Source organism: Camelina sativa, chromosome 16 (genome assembly GCF_030686135.1).
Source record: "Camelina sativa cultivar CO46 ecotype springtype chromosome 16, ASM3068613v1".
Classification (NCBI taxonomy): Eukaryota; Viridiplantae; Streptophyta; class Magnoliopsida; order Brassicales; family Brassicaceae; genus Camelina; species Camelina sativa.
The window spans coordinates 5,433,336-5,448,314 of NC_141895.1; the positions used below are offsets into that span (position 1 = coordinate 5,433,336).

Consider the following 14,979-nt stretch of genomic DNA (forward strand, 5'->3'; position numbering starts at 1 on the left):
CTTTCGTGCCACGAGTGTACGTTTTAGTCGTACGTAGCTTTTCCCCTCAATGTAGGTTTTGTGTTTCTCTATTTTTAAAATACTTGAGGAGTTTCATTACGTTGGTTTTTCATATTTGATTACATAAATAAGCCTAAATTTCGATAATATATTTTTGTTTGCTTTATAAAAACCTAACAAGCTTAGTGCCGATACTTTATGTGTTTGTTATTAGAGAGTAGACACGTTAATAGGGCTGGGCAAAATAACCGATAACCAAATAACCGACCGAAACCGAACCGAAAAAAACCAAACCGAACCGAACCGAAATTCTTCAAATACCCGAATGGTTAGTAAAAATCTATATCCAAACTAATCGAAACCGAACCGAACCGAACCGATAATTAAATGGTTAACCGAAATATCCGAAAACTTAGAAGATATCAAATATTATATACTTAATATTATGCAAAACTATAAAATAAACTTAAAATATAAATTATTTTTAGATTCAAAACAATTAAATATTTTAAATAATCAATATATGTAAATGTTATTATTTTGAATTTACAAAGTTAAATACTATTTTGTAAAATTGAATCCATATTTTTCCCTTTTTTGTATTTTTGTTATTGTATATTTGGTTAATTTTGGTTATATTCGGTTAGTTTTGGTTATATTTGGTTTATTTGGTTAATGTTAATATAATTTATGTGAGTTATGGTTATTTATTTAAATAACCAAACCGAAACCGAACCGAAAGAAACCGAACCGAACCGAACCGAAATTTCAAAAATATTCAAATGGTTACTATATTACTATATCCAAAATAACCGAAACTGAATACAACCGAACCGAAACCGAATGGTTAACCGAATGCCCAGGCCAACACGTTAACAAAGAAAAACTTAATAATATATGTAACTTGTATCTCATATTTTTCATTGTTAATGTCTTTAGAGTCCGGAGAATCAAATCGGAAATATAATATGTAGGACTGTAATCAACTACGTTGTGATGGCGGTATGACCAATTTATAAAATATATCAAAACTGTGTCCACAAAATCCGCTTACAAAAAAAAAAAAAAGACAAAAAAAAGCGCTGGTTATGTTTTGGGTAATTTTAAGAAGGCCCAACAATAATAAGGGAGGTCCAAGCATATATGTGTAAAAAAGTTAATCGCCGTTGCCGGGGATCGAACCCGGGTCACCCGCGTGACAGGCGGGAATACTTACCACTATACTACAACGACTTTTATTAACTTAGACAATTTTAAACGCTATGTAGTTGTCGAATTGATAGAATCTTTTTAATAATTTATTATTCTCACAATTTCTGAGAGCCTGACTATTTCAGAAACGGACTATGGCTTAGACTAATCTTTTATAATCTCTGGCAGTCTAAACTAGATACAAGACCCGAATAGTTACAATGTACGGAGCAAAAGCCACAACATCTTAAGCGTACGTTTTAGCCATAACCCGTAAAGCAAGCGAGGAAAGGGGGACATTAGAGTTGACGTTCGTGTGGTTGTCATTACATGACTATATAAAAATGTATGGAATCATAATATACATTAGCCGTACCTCAATGGCAATAAAAGAAACATTGGCCTATGGCCTCACAGTTTTGAAAAATATTTGAAGGCAAAGAGAAAAAGAAACTAAGAAAGCATTACAAAAATTAGGGTAAACATAATCTCTTCACAGCTTCGTTAAATTGTGCACACAGGGAGCAGAATAATCGTCTCTCGTCCTCTCACTTTTATTTCTATTGCCGTTACTAATTCTAGACTTAAACGCTTCGTCTACAAGCACCCGTTATCGTCTAATACTATATTTGATTAAAACCGTAAGTTCTTAATTTATAAAAAAAACATGTGGCAAAAAAGATTCAACGATTTGGCTATCTTATGATTTTTACCTATCAAAGTGGAATTATACTAAAAAGTTAATTTTATATGTTGGTTAGAGGAAGAAAGGAAAAACAAAATGCATTTAGAGGTTTTTGTTTTGTTGTTTTTTTTCTCCCTTTTCTAGTTCGTTATTTGCTTTTGTTATATGACTAGCTAGTAGTATTTACTTTTTGTGACATTTCATTTTTTTTTATGAATTAGAGCATTTTATTTTTTCCCGCCTCCTGCCATAGTTTATGTCGGCACGGCAATGTAGGACAACACCATACATTATTTAATTCATCCCATATCACAGCTTGAGCGGAAACAAACAAACATCGAATACGAACACGACCAAATTCTTATCCGATAGAATTAAAGACTACAAGGCATGAATAATGAACCGCAGAGTGAGCTCCATTAACATAACTTACATATATAACTTGTGTAGACTAAAATATTATCCATCAATTTGGCACTTAACTAGACCACAAATCATATATATATATATATATATATATGTATATATCTCCGCATGCATATGTTAATTTAAGGCATAGAGAAGCCGTTAATAGTGAAACCTCCATCAACGCAAATAGTTTGACCTGTTATATATGAAGCTGCAGGAAGACATAGAAATGCCACAAGGGATGAGACTTCATTTGCTTCTCCAATACGCTTCATTGGCGTCACGCTCTCCACCTTTTCTTTTACCTCTTTAGCACCGAGAAACTGAAACATTTTCATACAAACTAAGATCCATCAGAAACTAGTTATATATATCACTTTTGTTGGTAGTATTAATGAGATTAATGTTTGTTCTTTTAATTTGTCTTTACATCTTTAGATGCCGGAGTTGTGATGAACCATGGACAAACAGAGTTGGTCCTTATATTATCACTCGCCCACTCGCATGCAAAATTTCTTGCCAGCTGATTCATTGCTCCTAAAATGCGTACATTTATGTAAGTATCAATAAAAGCAAATGATCATTAGTTTTTTTTTACTATACATATAAACAATAAACCAAAAAATCTATGCATATGAACATATATCATATATGTATACCTTTGGTTGCTCCATAGATGGATGCACCTTCCAAGTTCACAACCCCAGCAACGGAAGACATGAGCACAATGCTCCCTGAACCAGAGGCTTTTCAACAAAGGGTGAGCGAGCTGTGAGAGATGGAAAGTTGACTCCAGATTTGTAGCCATTATAAATGAAAAATCTTCTGCTGTACACTCTGTGGTAGGCTTTGCTACACCCGTTCCAACATTGGGTACCTATATACGCCCAAACAAACCAAACACAACAACATGATTTGGAAACTGTGGAACCAACCTCATCAAAGATGAGGAGGAGCTTATATTATATATAAATACACTTACGAAAATATTGAGTTTTCCTTGGAAGAGGGAGGAAACAGTTTCCATGAGTTTCTCCCGCTGGTCACTTGAAGAAACGTCACAAACAGAAGTGGTGACCTGAAACCCTTTTGCTTGCCACTCACGTAAGCGATCTTGAAGCTGAGTTTCGTCTCTGGCACATGTGTGGACTCTTGCTCCCAACATAGCTAGTTCCTCCACCACAGCTTCTCTGTTTATAGAACACATGCAATTTTAGTTTATACATCATTAAGGTTTGCTCTTTTTAGGGCTGTCTTGACTATAAACATGGGAATAGCATCAAAAGATCCACATAAATAGATGACTATAGAGTGAGAGCATAGATTCGATACTGAACTAGTAAGAAACTAGGTAAGCTAGGTAAAAAAGTACTGGGACTGACCCGATGCCTTTAGAGCCACCGGTGACAAGAGCGGTCATGCCTTGAAGACTCCATCTAGAGTTCTCTCCCAAGCTTTCCCCTAATTTAGACATTGCTGACTATGAGTAATAATCAGCAAACATAGATACAGATCTTTTGGTGAAGATTTGTATCTCTGTCAATAAATTAATGGCAATGACGGTTCGTCTTTTGTAGACCAGACACGTGTACGATACAAGGCTTGTAGAGGTTAGGCCTGAGATTAATATCCATATCCGCGGATATTCCTATCCGTATCCAAATCCGTTCCGAAAAACGGATAAAGGATATCCACTCTTTACTAAATATCCTTTATTATATACGGACACAGATACATATTATGCTAAATTTTAAAACGGATATTTATTTTTTCACAGATATCCGGTATTTAATTTATATACGAATATGCGGTATTTTTTGTCCAAAATACACGGTATTTTATACAAAATACGCTGTATTTTAGTTCAAAATACATTAGTTTTTTATTTTACGGATATTCGCGGATCGAATTATTGGGGGGGTTCAACAGTTATCTTATATGATCAAATATAACATACACAAACACACACACACATATACATATATATATATATAAATAACACATATTTATATATATATATTATATTACAAGGTATTTTTATAAGAAGCTCTGTTATCATAACATTTAGCATTTTACATTAGGCATATATATATGTATAAGACTTTAGTGTTTAGCTTTTTTATTATTATGATATTTAAAAATATTATTTTCCTGTAATACCATTTATTATATCTGTACTAATATCTGTATTATACCATTTAGGTTCCTAACCAATTAAAACACATAATTAATTTTAGATACAATAAAATTATGGAAATATAAAATTCTTCAATTTACATCTGTATTTAACTAATCAAGTAAATATACACACATCTATGTATAACCAATTGAAATACATAAAAATTTAAAATACTATAAATTTTTGGAAATTCTCATATAATACTCCATATGTCCCATCATATAATTAGTTTTTCTACTTAAAAACACAAAATTTAAGAATTACATTAATTATATATATTTTCTGTCTTTTGGCAGTGAAAGCATAAGTTGTATTTAATTAGAAATAATTTAACCAATGAGAAAGATTACTATAGAATATTAAAAGACATAAAACATCAAATTAATTTTAAATAAAGCATATAAACTTGATAAAATCTAATAGAATAGAAGAAATAAAAAAAGTCTAAAGATTCTATATTTTGGGACAAAGGTATTTTAGCACATAGAATACGTTAATGTTAAAATAAAATTATTAATTGTACTTTCTTAACAATAGCATTGTTGTTGGCAAAAATAAAATAACGATAGCATTTGTTAGTCATAATTGTACTTTCTTAACAATAGACAGACTCCATCTACATCTAGAGTTCTCTCGCAACAATAGATTTGGTTTTATCTTTCACTCTATTTCTAAGGGATTTCTTATAGAGAATGTATATATGTAAAGGACATATTGGTCAATGCTAGATACCTTGTCTCGTATGTAACACTATATATATTGTACATTACACATCTAATAATATCATTCATCCTCCTGTATATCCTTACATTTCTTACCATTCCAACTAGATTTTAACTCGCGGTACACCGCGGGACAATTTTTTTAAAAATAATAACATTTTAATTTTTTTTGTTTTTTATATTTAGTTTGTTTTGTTTAAGTAAATAATATTTTTGTTTGGATTGCCAATTATTAGAACAATAATAGGGGAAATGAATATATAAATATGTAATTTATAAGCTATTGTCGGATTAAGTCTCAATTTTACCAATGATTTAATTGTTTTACAAAGTTTTAGTTAAATTATTCTGATTTAATATGCCTAATATTCTTATATTAGTGGCATTGACCAAATAACCCGTGTTTCAAAACCGAATTAATAATAGTTATTTCAAACCGTCATGTTAATAACATGTCCCGCTATATAACAACAAAGCGTCATATTATTGGTTTAACTCGTGCTTCAAAACTGCATATTAGTGGTTTTGGTTGTGTGTTGTGTTTTGTTTGTGAAGTTGATATTTATACATGGAAAATGCTTGATGAGCAAGGAGTTTACGATCCATAGCAATAAAAGAGAGATTTTAGTGTTTTTCTATTTGAGTTGATAACATTATCGCATAATAGTATTCAGTTTCTTAATACGTATATTTTATATTAAATGTTTTTCTTGATGCTAAAGTTAAATATATCCGATTATTGAGTTTCTAAAGTTGGGTTCTCGTTTTTATGAACTTTATTAACGTTATAATAATTATTGTGATTGTAATCATTTGTTACTCAAACTCGGCTGTGTTATTTAAATTTAAGAGATCATACAGTTTTTAAAGATCTATTAAAATAGGTTTTTAGATTTTTATGGGATTAAAAATTTAACGCGTAGAGTTGTTTTTGAAAAAATTGAAATGTATATATGTTGTCAAGCTATTTATGGCAATAAATGTATCAAATTAGGTCGATTTAAATAGTTCCATTAAATGAGTTTCCAGGAATTGTTATTTTAGGAGGTTAATGTTGTAAATAAAACAAATTAAATAAGCAAAACTTAAAAAGCATAACACAAAATGTACTTAAAAATCAGATTCTCCTAATTATTATCTAGGATTTAACCCGCGGTACACCGCAGAATAATCTTTTATATATAATATAATTTAGTTTTTATAGTTTTTAATTTGATATTAAAATTAGAATTTTGATTTTGATTTTTTTTTTTAAATTTGACCTCTAATATATGTGTAATTTAGTAATTTAAACTGTAGTACATGGATTTAATTTATTATATATGTGTAATATATGATTTCAAATTATTAGTGTTTTTAGATTTAATCTATGGTAAATGACTACATGTGTAATTTTTTAAACTCGTGGTACATTGCAAAATATTTTTTTATTTATATATATAATAATTTAGTTACCTTTTAATTGTATGATTTAGATGTTTAGTGTTTTTAGATTAAAACTGTGGTACATATGTAATTGAATATATAAAAAGGATAAAAACAAATCTATTTACATCATCGTATATGAAACTAAAGCCAATACTAAGAATGGGCTAATGTCGATTATGATCAGTTCAACCAAGTTTTCTTTTCACTTTAGTGATATTTTACAGTAAAAATTATTTAAGAATATATGTAGTTATAATTAATAAATAATAATCAATATGATTTTGATATTATGCTAATCAAAATAATTTGTGAAGAGAGAGAGAGAGAAATAGTAACAATCCAAAAGAAATATATATTAATTGTGATTTAGATTGGTTGATATATTTAGTTCCAATCTTTATTTTAATTCGGAATTTTCACTATGATATGACTATTTTTTCTTCTCCTAAATTAAAAAAAAAAATTATGTATTTTAAATTTATTTTTAAAAATCATTATCGGTATTGATGCAGATTTCTGAGATCTTTTAATTCTAGTTGTGTTGTTTTAATCTTAATAACTAATATTAATTATGATAATTCTTGTTGTGTAAATAATTAAATAGAAAAATAATGATACAATATTAAAGAGAGTATGCTTATTTTGTGGTTTATATAAGGACAATTCCTTTTCAAATAATAGACGACCGTAAAACTTAGTGAAAAGGCAAATACAATTTTTAAATTTTTGCCTTTTTGTTTAGTATGTTATGGTTAGTATGTTTGGTTGTTATAATAATTGGTAGATTATAAAACGAACAAAATAAGATGTACTGCTGAAAAAAAAATGAAACAGAAAACTTAATTCTATTGATATAATAAGCAAAACTATATACATCATGATAGAACATGGATTCATCTCTTAAAGATGAGAGTGACTTACTTACAATGAATATTAAATAACATCAAAAGCAAAAGAAAAAAAAATAAAGAAAACACAAAACCGTTTTCATAGATTACTGTAATGTTTACTGAAAAAAAAAATACTACTGTAATGTTTCTTTGCTGGTTGTAAGTATGTTTGGTGCATTCTCCATTAGGTAGTGAGAGATTATTTATAGTGTTTTAAAAAAGCATTAGGTGTAAAATGTCATGAAAGATCTTTCAAAACGTGAAGGATTTAAGGTATATTTATGGAATATACCATTTATTAGTTTTATATGTTAAATTTTAAATTTACTTTCCATTTAGTTTTATATATTGATTTGTGTACCATAGAAATCGGAAATGAATATTTGATTAACATAATTATTATGATAGCATTAAACGATTAAATTTATATTTGAAATATTAGGAATATTATCCGATTTTAATGGATTGTCGATTTTACGTATTCTAGTTTTTCTTATTTTGGAAAACTTTCTAGGGATTAACTTTGTAAAATTTAAGTTATGCACTCATTTAAAGAGAGATTTCAGCAATCAATGTTTTATTAAAACAAAGATTTCTTCGGTCAATATTTACTTTACAAATAAGATATATAGACAATTAAATATTTGTCTTGGTGGTGTTATTATGGACGTCTTTGGAAATATGAATTTAATAGGCTGATAATTATGCACTCGAATTTAGTACCATCGAGATTTGAACAGCTTGTAGTAATTGAATGTGAAGGATTATGTACTTAAAGGGCATAACACAACAATAAAATTTGATTTAATATGTCTAATATTCTTATATTAGTTCCATTAATTGAGTTAAGTAGAACTGTTTATTTTAGGAAAATCTGTAGGGATTAATTAAGTAAAAATATTATTTTAGGAAATTTTGTAGGGGTTAATGTTGCAAATAAACAAATTAAATAAGATAAACTTCAAGGCATAAACCAAAATGTACTTGAGAAAATGTTAATATAGATTTATATTTCAGATATGAGTTTTCCCATATATTTCTCTAACTGATTAAGATTAACCAACGGAGCTATAATGTTGAAAAGAGACACATACAGTATATATGCTTTCCGCAATCGAATCTTCTTACTGATTCTACTCGGCCAGATTTTTAAAATGTACATGATTCGTTTATCCCTTAGGTTTCACTTACAGTTCAATTAGTTAAGACGCAAAAATTGTGATCACAATACACTGAAAATGTTATATAAAACATTTGATAATAAACGTAAACGGAAACAATAGACGCCGCCTTAAGACAGAGGCTTGTAAGAGAAGCCATTAATAGTGAACCCTCCATCAACACATATAGTTTGGCCTGTTATATAAGAAGCTGCAGGAAGACATAGAAATGCCACAAGCGATGATACTTCATTTGCTTCCCCAACACGTCCCACTGGTGCCCTACTCTCCACTTCATTTCTGAACTCATCATTACTGAGAACCTGAAGAGATTTTTTCACTTAAAACTACAATTGAGATGTAACAATATATATAACTTTTAACTCTCTTATTTATTGCCTTACTTCGTTAACTAAAGGAGTTGCTATGAACCATGGACACACAGAGTTAACCCTTATGCTGTCACTTGCCCACTCGCATGCTAAGTTTCTTCCTAGCTGATTCATAGCTCCTAAAACACACTTACATTTTCATGAGTTTCACAACGCTATGCATTACTAATTGTTTGAATATACATATAGATGTAGATATACCTTTACTTACTCCGTAGATGGATGCACCATTCACATGCACAACTCCAGATACTGAGGATATGAGCACGATGCTCCCTGAACCAGATGCTTTTAACAAAGGGTGCGCGAGTTGTGAGAGATGAAAAGATGACTCGAGATTTGTAGCCATTGTAACTGAGAAATCCTCCTCTGTATACTTTAACGTCGGCTTTACTATACACGTTCCCACATTGTTTACCTTATATATGAAGTCAAACCAAAAACATAAGAAACCACAACTAAAATCACTTCCTAGATGGATCAAAGCTTATATACTCACGAGGATGTTGAGCTTCCCTTGGAATACAGAAGAAACGGTTTCCATGAGTTTCTCTCGTTGGTCACGAGAAGAAACGTCGTAGACAGAAGTGGTAACCTGAAACCCTTTTGCTTGCCATTTACGTAAGCTTTCTTGAAGTTGAGTTTCATCTCTGGCACATGTGTGGATTCTTGCTCCCAGCATAGCTAGTTCCTCCACCACAGCTTCTCTATTTATAGCACAGATATACATTTTGGTTTATACATCATCAATCTATTATCTTATCCGATCCAGGGATGTCTAGATTAAGCATCGAAATGCAATCAAAAGATCCATATAAATCTAAAATTGAAATGAGATCTTAGATTAATTTGATATTGGACTAGTAATAAAGTAGGTAAAGTAGGAGACTTGGGAGTTGGGACTAACCCGATGCCTTTGGAGCCACCTGTTACAAGAGCAGTCATGCCTCCAAGACTCCATCTAGGATTCTCTCTCAAGCTTTCCCTTGTTTTAGCCATTTTCTGATTATGAACAAAAGATCTTTCCATGGAGATCTGAATGTCTGGTTAAGAAAAATTCATAATGAATATGATAGTGACCATCCATAAATAAATACTACTATTCTAGGCCACACACATGGAAGTGCGGAACGATGTCCATGTTTTTTTGTTAGGTTTAATCAATATAATGGGCCTTTGGTTGAGGGTTAGGCCCAACTACCTGGGATCTAGTCTTGTTTCACTGTTTCAGAACATACAGGTTCCTTGAATCTCAGTAGTCAGTTCAACAGGTGAAACTGTGAAAGAGAGACAGATTAAATCATTTCGTTACGTTATGAAACATGTGAATTTCTCTGTTCAACCACATCTCACAAAAAGTGTTTGTTTTCTTTACAACAAATGTCGTAAAAAATGTTTGAATCTACCATTGGAAACATATATGGAGAGAAAGAAGAATACTCTTTTATGATAACAGAGGAACACAGAAGGTAAACCAAAATATCCATCATAACAAAAAAGAAAGATAAAATAAAATCTTTTTTTTTCTTCTAAATAAAAATATATGTTGCTCATGCATTACCATAGAGAATCTAATAATATACAGCTCTCTCCTATTGAAAAACTCAATTTAATGCTTACATGAATTACAGGAACATTGATTCAGGTAGAGTTGACCACTGGGATCCTACATATGGACACGACACAACAAACACGTCCTGCAAGCATCCAAGAGTCTCTAAGAAATAGAATATATGGATATATGGACTCATCTAAATTACATTTATTACATATTTGACCATTGAGACATTTTATATAGCTTGTAGTTTTTGATATTTAAAAATATGATCCGAACAAATGCAAATATGTGTTTTAACTTTTAAGGGAGAGGCTTGAAGGAAAACCGTTGACCGTGGCACCTCCATCAACACAAATGGCCTGGCCAGTAATATAAGATGCTGCGGGAAGACAAAGAAATGCCACAAGCGATGAGACTTCATTTGCCTCTCCGGTACGTCCTACCGCTGTCCTACGCTCGGCTCCTTTTATAATCTCTTCGTCATTCAGATACTAAGAGTTTTCCACATGAGTTAAGAACATAAATTATGATACGTAATCTTTTTTGTTTTTGATATTAATAAGGAGAACGTTTTTATTTTGGCCTTACATTGTTAGTTAAAGGAGTTGTGATATACCAAGGACAAACAGAGTTAGTCCTTATGTTGTCACTCGCCCATTCACAAGCTAAGTTTCTAGCCAGCTGATTCATGGCTCCTAAAATTACTTAATATATGCGTAATTAAGTAAGCATCATAACCCAAGGGAAAATATTGTGTAAAGGATGTACATCTATATCCCGTACCTTTGGTTGCTCCATAGATGGATCCAACACTAACATGCACAACTCCAGCAGCAGAAGACATGAGCACGATGCTTCCTGAGCCAGAAGATTTCAATAAAGGGTGCGCGAGTTGTGAAAGATGGAAAGCTGACTCCAGATTTGTAGCCATTACAAACGAGAATTCTTCTGCTACTATCAGCGTTCCCGCATTGTTGACCTATATATGTATATATACAACATAAAATACAACATGAATTGGTTCTTGGAACATGAAAGGGTCCCCGAGGGCGAGATGCTTGTAAATGTATACTTACAAGGATGTTGAGCTTTCCTTGGAAGAGAGAGGAAACGGTTTCTCACGAGAAGAAATGTCGCAGACAGAAGTCGAGACCTGGAACCCTTTTGCTTGCCATTCACCTAAACGTTGTTGAAGCTGAGTTTCGTCCCTAGCGCATGTGTGAACTCTTGCTCCCAACATAGCTAGTTCCTCCACTACAGCTTCCCTATTTATGACACACAACTACAGTTAGTATCATCACCAAGCATAAATTTAGGGAGCTAAGATTGACAATGGGGACTGACCCGATGCCTTTTACTACCACCGGTGACAAGAGCGGTCATGCCTACAAGACTCCATCTTGAGTTCTCTCCCAAGCTTTCCCCCTTCTTTGCCATTCGGATCCTCCTTTTCACAGAACTTATAAAGAATTTATCAAGACTAGTTGATATAGTTTTCAATTTTGAAACCTCTCAACTCACAAGTCCATCTTATATATGATAATGACCATTCGACCACACCTAACATAGGGGTGTACGAATATACTTTCCTTTTCCTTTTGACTATCCTTGTGTGGTAAAGAAAGACTTTATCAATTAATAATTGCGACCCCTTAAGTAATAGTACGCTACATGCATATTTGAACACCATTTGCGTGTCTTGCGCATTATATTTACTTAACACTAATTTGTATTAGCTTAAGCACATTATACTACTAATCATATTTGGTGAAGAGATTAAGCATCCATAAAAAACAACAAAACAACTAAAGTGATAGCCATTAGCTCTTGATAGTGACATTGGAGAGTTTGATCATAATTTCCAACAACGTTAATGAAGGGACCAGTCCTTTGACACCGATGATGCCGACAAAGAAGGTTACTAGCTCTATTATCTGTCAACTGGCTTTTTAGAATGCCTAGCATGTTCACCATCTGTCTATTCGGTGCATATCATCTCTGTATTAGAGTTATACCCAAAAAGAAAGAAAATGAAAAACTTATATCAACTGCATTAACATTTATATAAATTATGCGAATAAATATGCCTTGTATGTTATTGTATATTTTACTTTTATTTTTGCCAAAATAGTATTTTTAGAGCTCAATTTTAATTGGCTTTAACGGCACACGCGTAAATAATTTACGTATATTGGTACTGTATTAAGTAACAAATATGGACATTCTTAAATACGATAACAAATAATTTTGTAGTATCTTATATAATATGAGAAAGTTTATTCAACTTTTGCTAAAGAGATGACATTTGGCTTGCTATATTTATTACACCTGTTTTTTTTTACCTAATTAACTATAGTTTGGATCCAACTAACAACAAGCCCATCAAACCCAAAAAAAATTCATCAACATTTTCTTCCTTCCTTCTTTAATCAGAAACAAATGCAGCCCCAATAATCTACAGCTACCTTTTATCAGCTATCGTTGGTTTCATCTCACAACTATATCAACATTAAATTAAATTTATAAGTTTGAATTCTTAGGTTTAATTTTTATGTTTGAATCTAACAATTTTTACTTTAAAAGACTCAGAATTTTTTATCAGCCTAACAATTTCTACTTTAAAAGTATGAAACCATTTCCTATTTTTATTTGGTATCATTTTTTTTATATTTTTAAGTGTGGTTGATCAGTTTTTTTTTTTAGGTTATATGGTGTATAATTTCATTATGAAATATATTAGATGCTAAAACAAAAAAATAGAAGGAATATATTTTTGTAACAATGTTGAAAAAAATTCAAAAAGCAAACTATTCAACAATTATCTTACATATATTATAAAATCTTCTATATTTTTAAATTAGTCTATCATAAATTAATTTGGTTTCAGTTTTTACTTTAAAAGTACGAAACCATTTTCTATTTTATTTGGTTTTCAATTTGTTTTTACTTTTTATTTGGGTTGATCAGTATTTTGTTTTAGGTTCTATGGTGTATGAACATAATTACTTAGGTTTGATTTTAAAGAATACCATCATTTTATGTATTGTCTTATATATACCCACTATTTTCCTCAGTTTTCATTTTTGTTTATATAACTTCTCATTTTTAACTTATTATTTAGAAACACTTGCGAATCTATGATCATTAATATTTGATTTGAATATCTTCTCTCTCTTAAAAGCTCAAACATTGTATAAAGTTTAGTTTTCTAAAAACAACATATTACCATACAAGCACGTCCTCTTTCATACTATTGTGAAAACTAAAACATTTACTTTCTATTCCATCCTCGATTCAGTCTCCAATGAACAACAAAACACCGGTAACAATAATATCATTGTTCGGATCATCCGTTTTTGGGAAGTTCCTAACTTTAAATTTGAATATTTTTCCACAAATGTAAATTAGCTTTACATTGTTCATCTTTTGATGATTTATGCAATCATTTTAAAATACTTATAAAAGAAAATAAATAATTTCATGCGTATTTGATTTTAAAATAATTTTAATATATAATTATGTTGGGAGTCAGATTCTTAAAGTAAGAGTTGAAAGAAATCTTACTATATTGTATCATCTAATAATAAAGTAAAGTTTTCTTTTGAAAAACTACAAAAGATTGTCATATGATGTTCCCTTATTTCATAAGTGTCATTTTGTTTCTTTTAATTTTTAGTGTAACAAATAATTTGATGATTAAATAGTTTAAGGATATAAGATTATAATATTTGGGTTGTATAGGATAATGTCAAGTAATAATTTGCTGTTTTATTTCCACATTTTAATATAAATAATTCACATGATCTTGATATTAAATTATTTTATTTCATTTTCAATCCATTTAAAATAAACTAAAGTATATTTTAATATATAATTTCTAAATAACTAAATGATAATTGAATATATATATATATATATATATATATATATGTTTTTTTAATAAAGATGTAACTGTATATATTTCTGTTTAAAGAGAGAAGTGAATATATATTAACTTGATCTTAAACAATGTAAACTAAAGTATATTTTAATATATAATTTCTAAATAACTAAATAATAATTGAAGATATATATATATATATATATATATATATATGTGTTTTTTTAATAAAGATGTAACTGTATATATTTCTGTTTAAAGAGAGAAGTGAATATAAAGTTAATCTACTAGTAATTCAATATAATTAACTTCCCCCCCCCCCCCCCCCCCCCAATATATGACAATATTAGTAACTTTTGAAAATTTGAAGTACTAAAATTTCTGTAATAACTAATAAACTGACTAAATTCTTACATAAATTATACAATGTACAAAAAATATTCTCATAGAATTTATATTCTAACACCTAATATATCATTCAAAGAA

The 14,979-nt window shown here is 30.3% G+C and overlaps 3 protein-coding genes, 1 non-coding gene and 1 pseudogene across 6 annotated transcripts; all 5 read right to left on the minus strand.

The window, feature by feature from the left end:
- Positions 1–1,161: 1,161 nt before the first annotated feature.
- TRNAD-GUC (transfer RNA aspartic acid (anticodon GUC)) lies at positions 1,162–1,233 on the minus strand. Its single transcript has one exon. It is a non-coding gene; the product is annotated as a tRNA-Asp (tRNA).
- A 985-nt stretch (positions 1,234–2,218) lies between these two features.
- LOC104749945 (tropinone reductase homolog At2g29370) lies at positions 2,219–3,830 on the minus strand. The gene is made up of 5 exons (XM_010471659.3): positions 3,667–3,830; positions 3,267–3,474; positions 2,944–3,161; positions 2,715–2,821; positions 2,219–2,607 (listed from the first exon to the last, which is right to left on the minus strand). Exons 3-5 carry the CDS (start codon positions 3,002–3,004, stop codon positions 2,425–2,427), a joined length of 351 nt encoding a protein of 116 aa, XP_010469961.2. The 5' UTR covers positions 3,005–3,161; positions 3,267–3,474; positions 3,667–3,830; the 3' UTR covers positions 2,219–2,424.
- Positions 3,162–3,918, minus strand: LOC147925149 (NAD(P)-binding Rossmann-fold superfamily protein). The gene is made up of 3 exons (XM_087492505.1): positions 3,877–3,918; positions 3,667–3,764; positions 3,162–3,474 (listed from the first exon to the last, which is right to left on the minus strand). Exons 1-3 carry the CDS (start codon positions 3,916–3,918, stop codon positions 3,162–3,164), a joined length of 453 nt encoding a protein of 150 aa, XP_087348631.1.
- A 4,731-nt stretch (positions 3,919–8,649) lies between these two features.
- On the minus strand, positions 8,650–10,758 carry LOC104749946 (tropinone reductase homolog At2g29360). 2 transcript variants are annotated; one of them, XR_015585075.1, is made up of 7 exons: positions 10,676–10,758; positions 10,257–10,332; positions 9,963–10,098; positions 9,555–9,762; positions 9,267–9,473; positions 9,068–9,174; positions 8,650–8,986 (listed from the first exon to the last, which is right to left on the minus strand). XR_015585075.1 is itself a non-coding variant. In XM_010471660.3 (7 exons), the coding sequence occupies exons 3-7, from the start codon at positions 10,082–10,084 to the stop codon at positions 8,795–8,797; spliced, it is 846 nt and encodes a 281-aa protein (XP_010469962.2). In that variant the 5' UTR covers positions 10,085–10,098; positions 10,257–10,332; positions 10,676–10,758; the 3' UTR covers positions 8,650–8,794. The 2 variants fall into 2 exon arrangements, 1 of the variants encoding a protein (XP_010469962.2); XM_010471660.3 differs by having other exon boundaries at positions 9,257–9,473.
- A 44-nt stretch (positions 10,759–10,802) lies between these two features.
- LOC104749947 (senescence-associated protein 13-like) lies at positions 10,803–12,182 on the minus strand (annotated as a pseudogene). Its single transcript, XR_015585076.1, has 5 exons — positions 11,958–12,182; positions 11,690–11,878; positions 11,397–11,592; positions 11,202–11,308; positions 10,803–11,104 (listed from the first exon to the last, which is right to left on the minus strand). The product of XR_015585076.1 is annotated as a senescence-associated protein 13-like (transcript).
- Positions 12,183–14,979: the final 2,797 nt, after the last annotated feature.

What these genes read in the sequence shown, in the direction of transcription:
- LOC104749945 (XM_010471659.3), bottom strand. Translation starts at nt 3,004, where the DNA reads ATGTCTTCCGTTGCTGGGGTTGTGAACTTGGAAGGTGCATCCATCTAT. An exon ending in CATCTATGGAGCAACCAAAG is followed by an intron (nt 2,822 to 2,943) that starts GTATACATATAT and finishes TACGCATTTTAG; the next exon opens with GAGCAATGAATCAGCTGGCA. An exon ending in CAACTCCGGCATCTAAAGAT is followed by an intron (nt 2,608 to 2,714) that starts GTAAAGACAAAT and finishes AAAATGTTTCAG; the next exon opens with TTTCTCGGTGCTAAAGAGGT.
- LOC147925149 (XM_087492505.1), bottom strand. Translation starts at nt 3,918, where the DNA reads ATGGATATTAATCTCAGGCCTAACCTCTACAAGCCTTGTATC. An exon ending in ACCTCTACAAGCCTTGTATC is followed by an intron (nt 3,765 to 3,876) that starts GTACACGTGTCT and finishes TATTACTCATAG; the next exon opens with TCAGCAATGTCTAAATTAGG. An exon ending in GGTGGCTCTAAAGGCATCGG is followed by an intron (nt 3,475 to 3,666) that starts GTCAGTCCCAGT and finishes TTCTATAAACAG; the next exon opens with AGAAGCTGTGGTGGAGGAAC.
- LOC104749946 (XM_010471660.3), bottom strand. Translation starts at nt 10,084, where the DNA reads ATGGAAAGATCTTTTGTTCATAATCAGAAAATGGCTAAAACAAGGGAA. An exon ending in GGTGGCTCCAAAGGCATCGG is followed by an intron (nt 9,763 to 9,962) that starts GTTAGTCCCAAC and finishes TGCTATAAATAG; the next exon opens with AGAAGCTGTGGTGGAGGAAC. An exon ending in CAACTCCTTTAGTTAACGAA is followed by an intron (nt 8,987 to 9,067) that starts GTAAGGCAATAA and finishes AAATCTCTTCAG; the next exon opens with GTTCTCAGTAATGATGAGTT.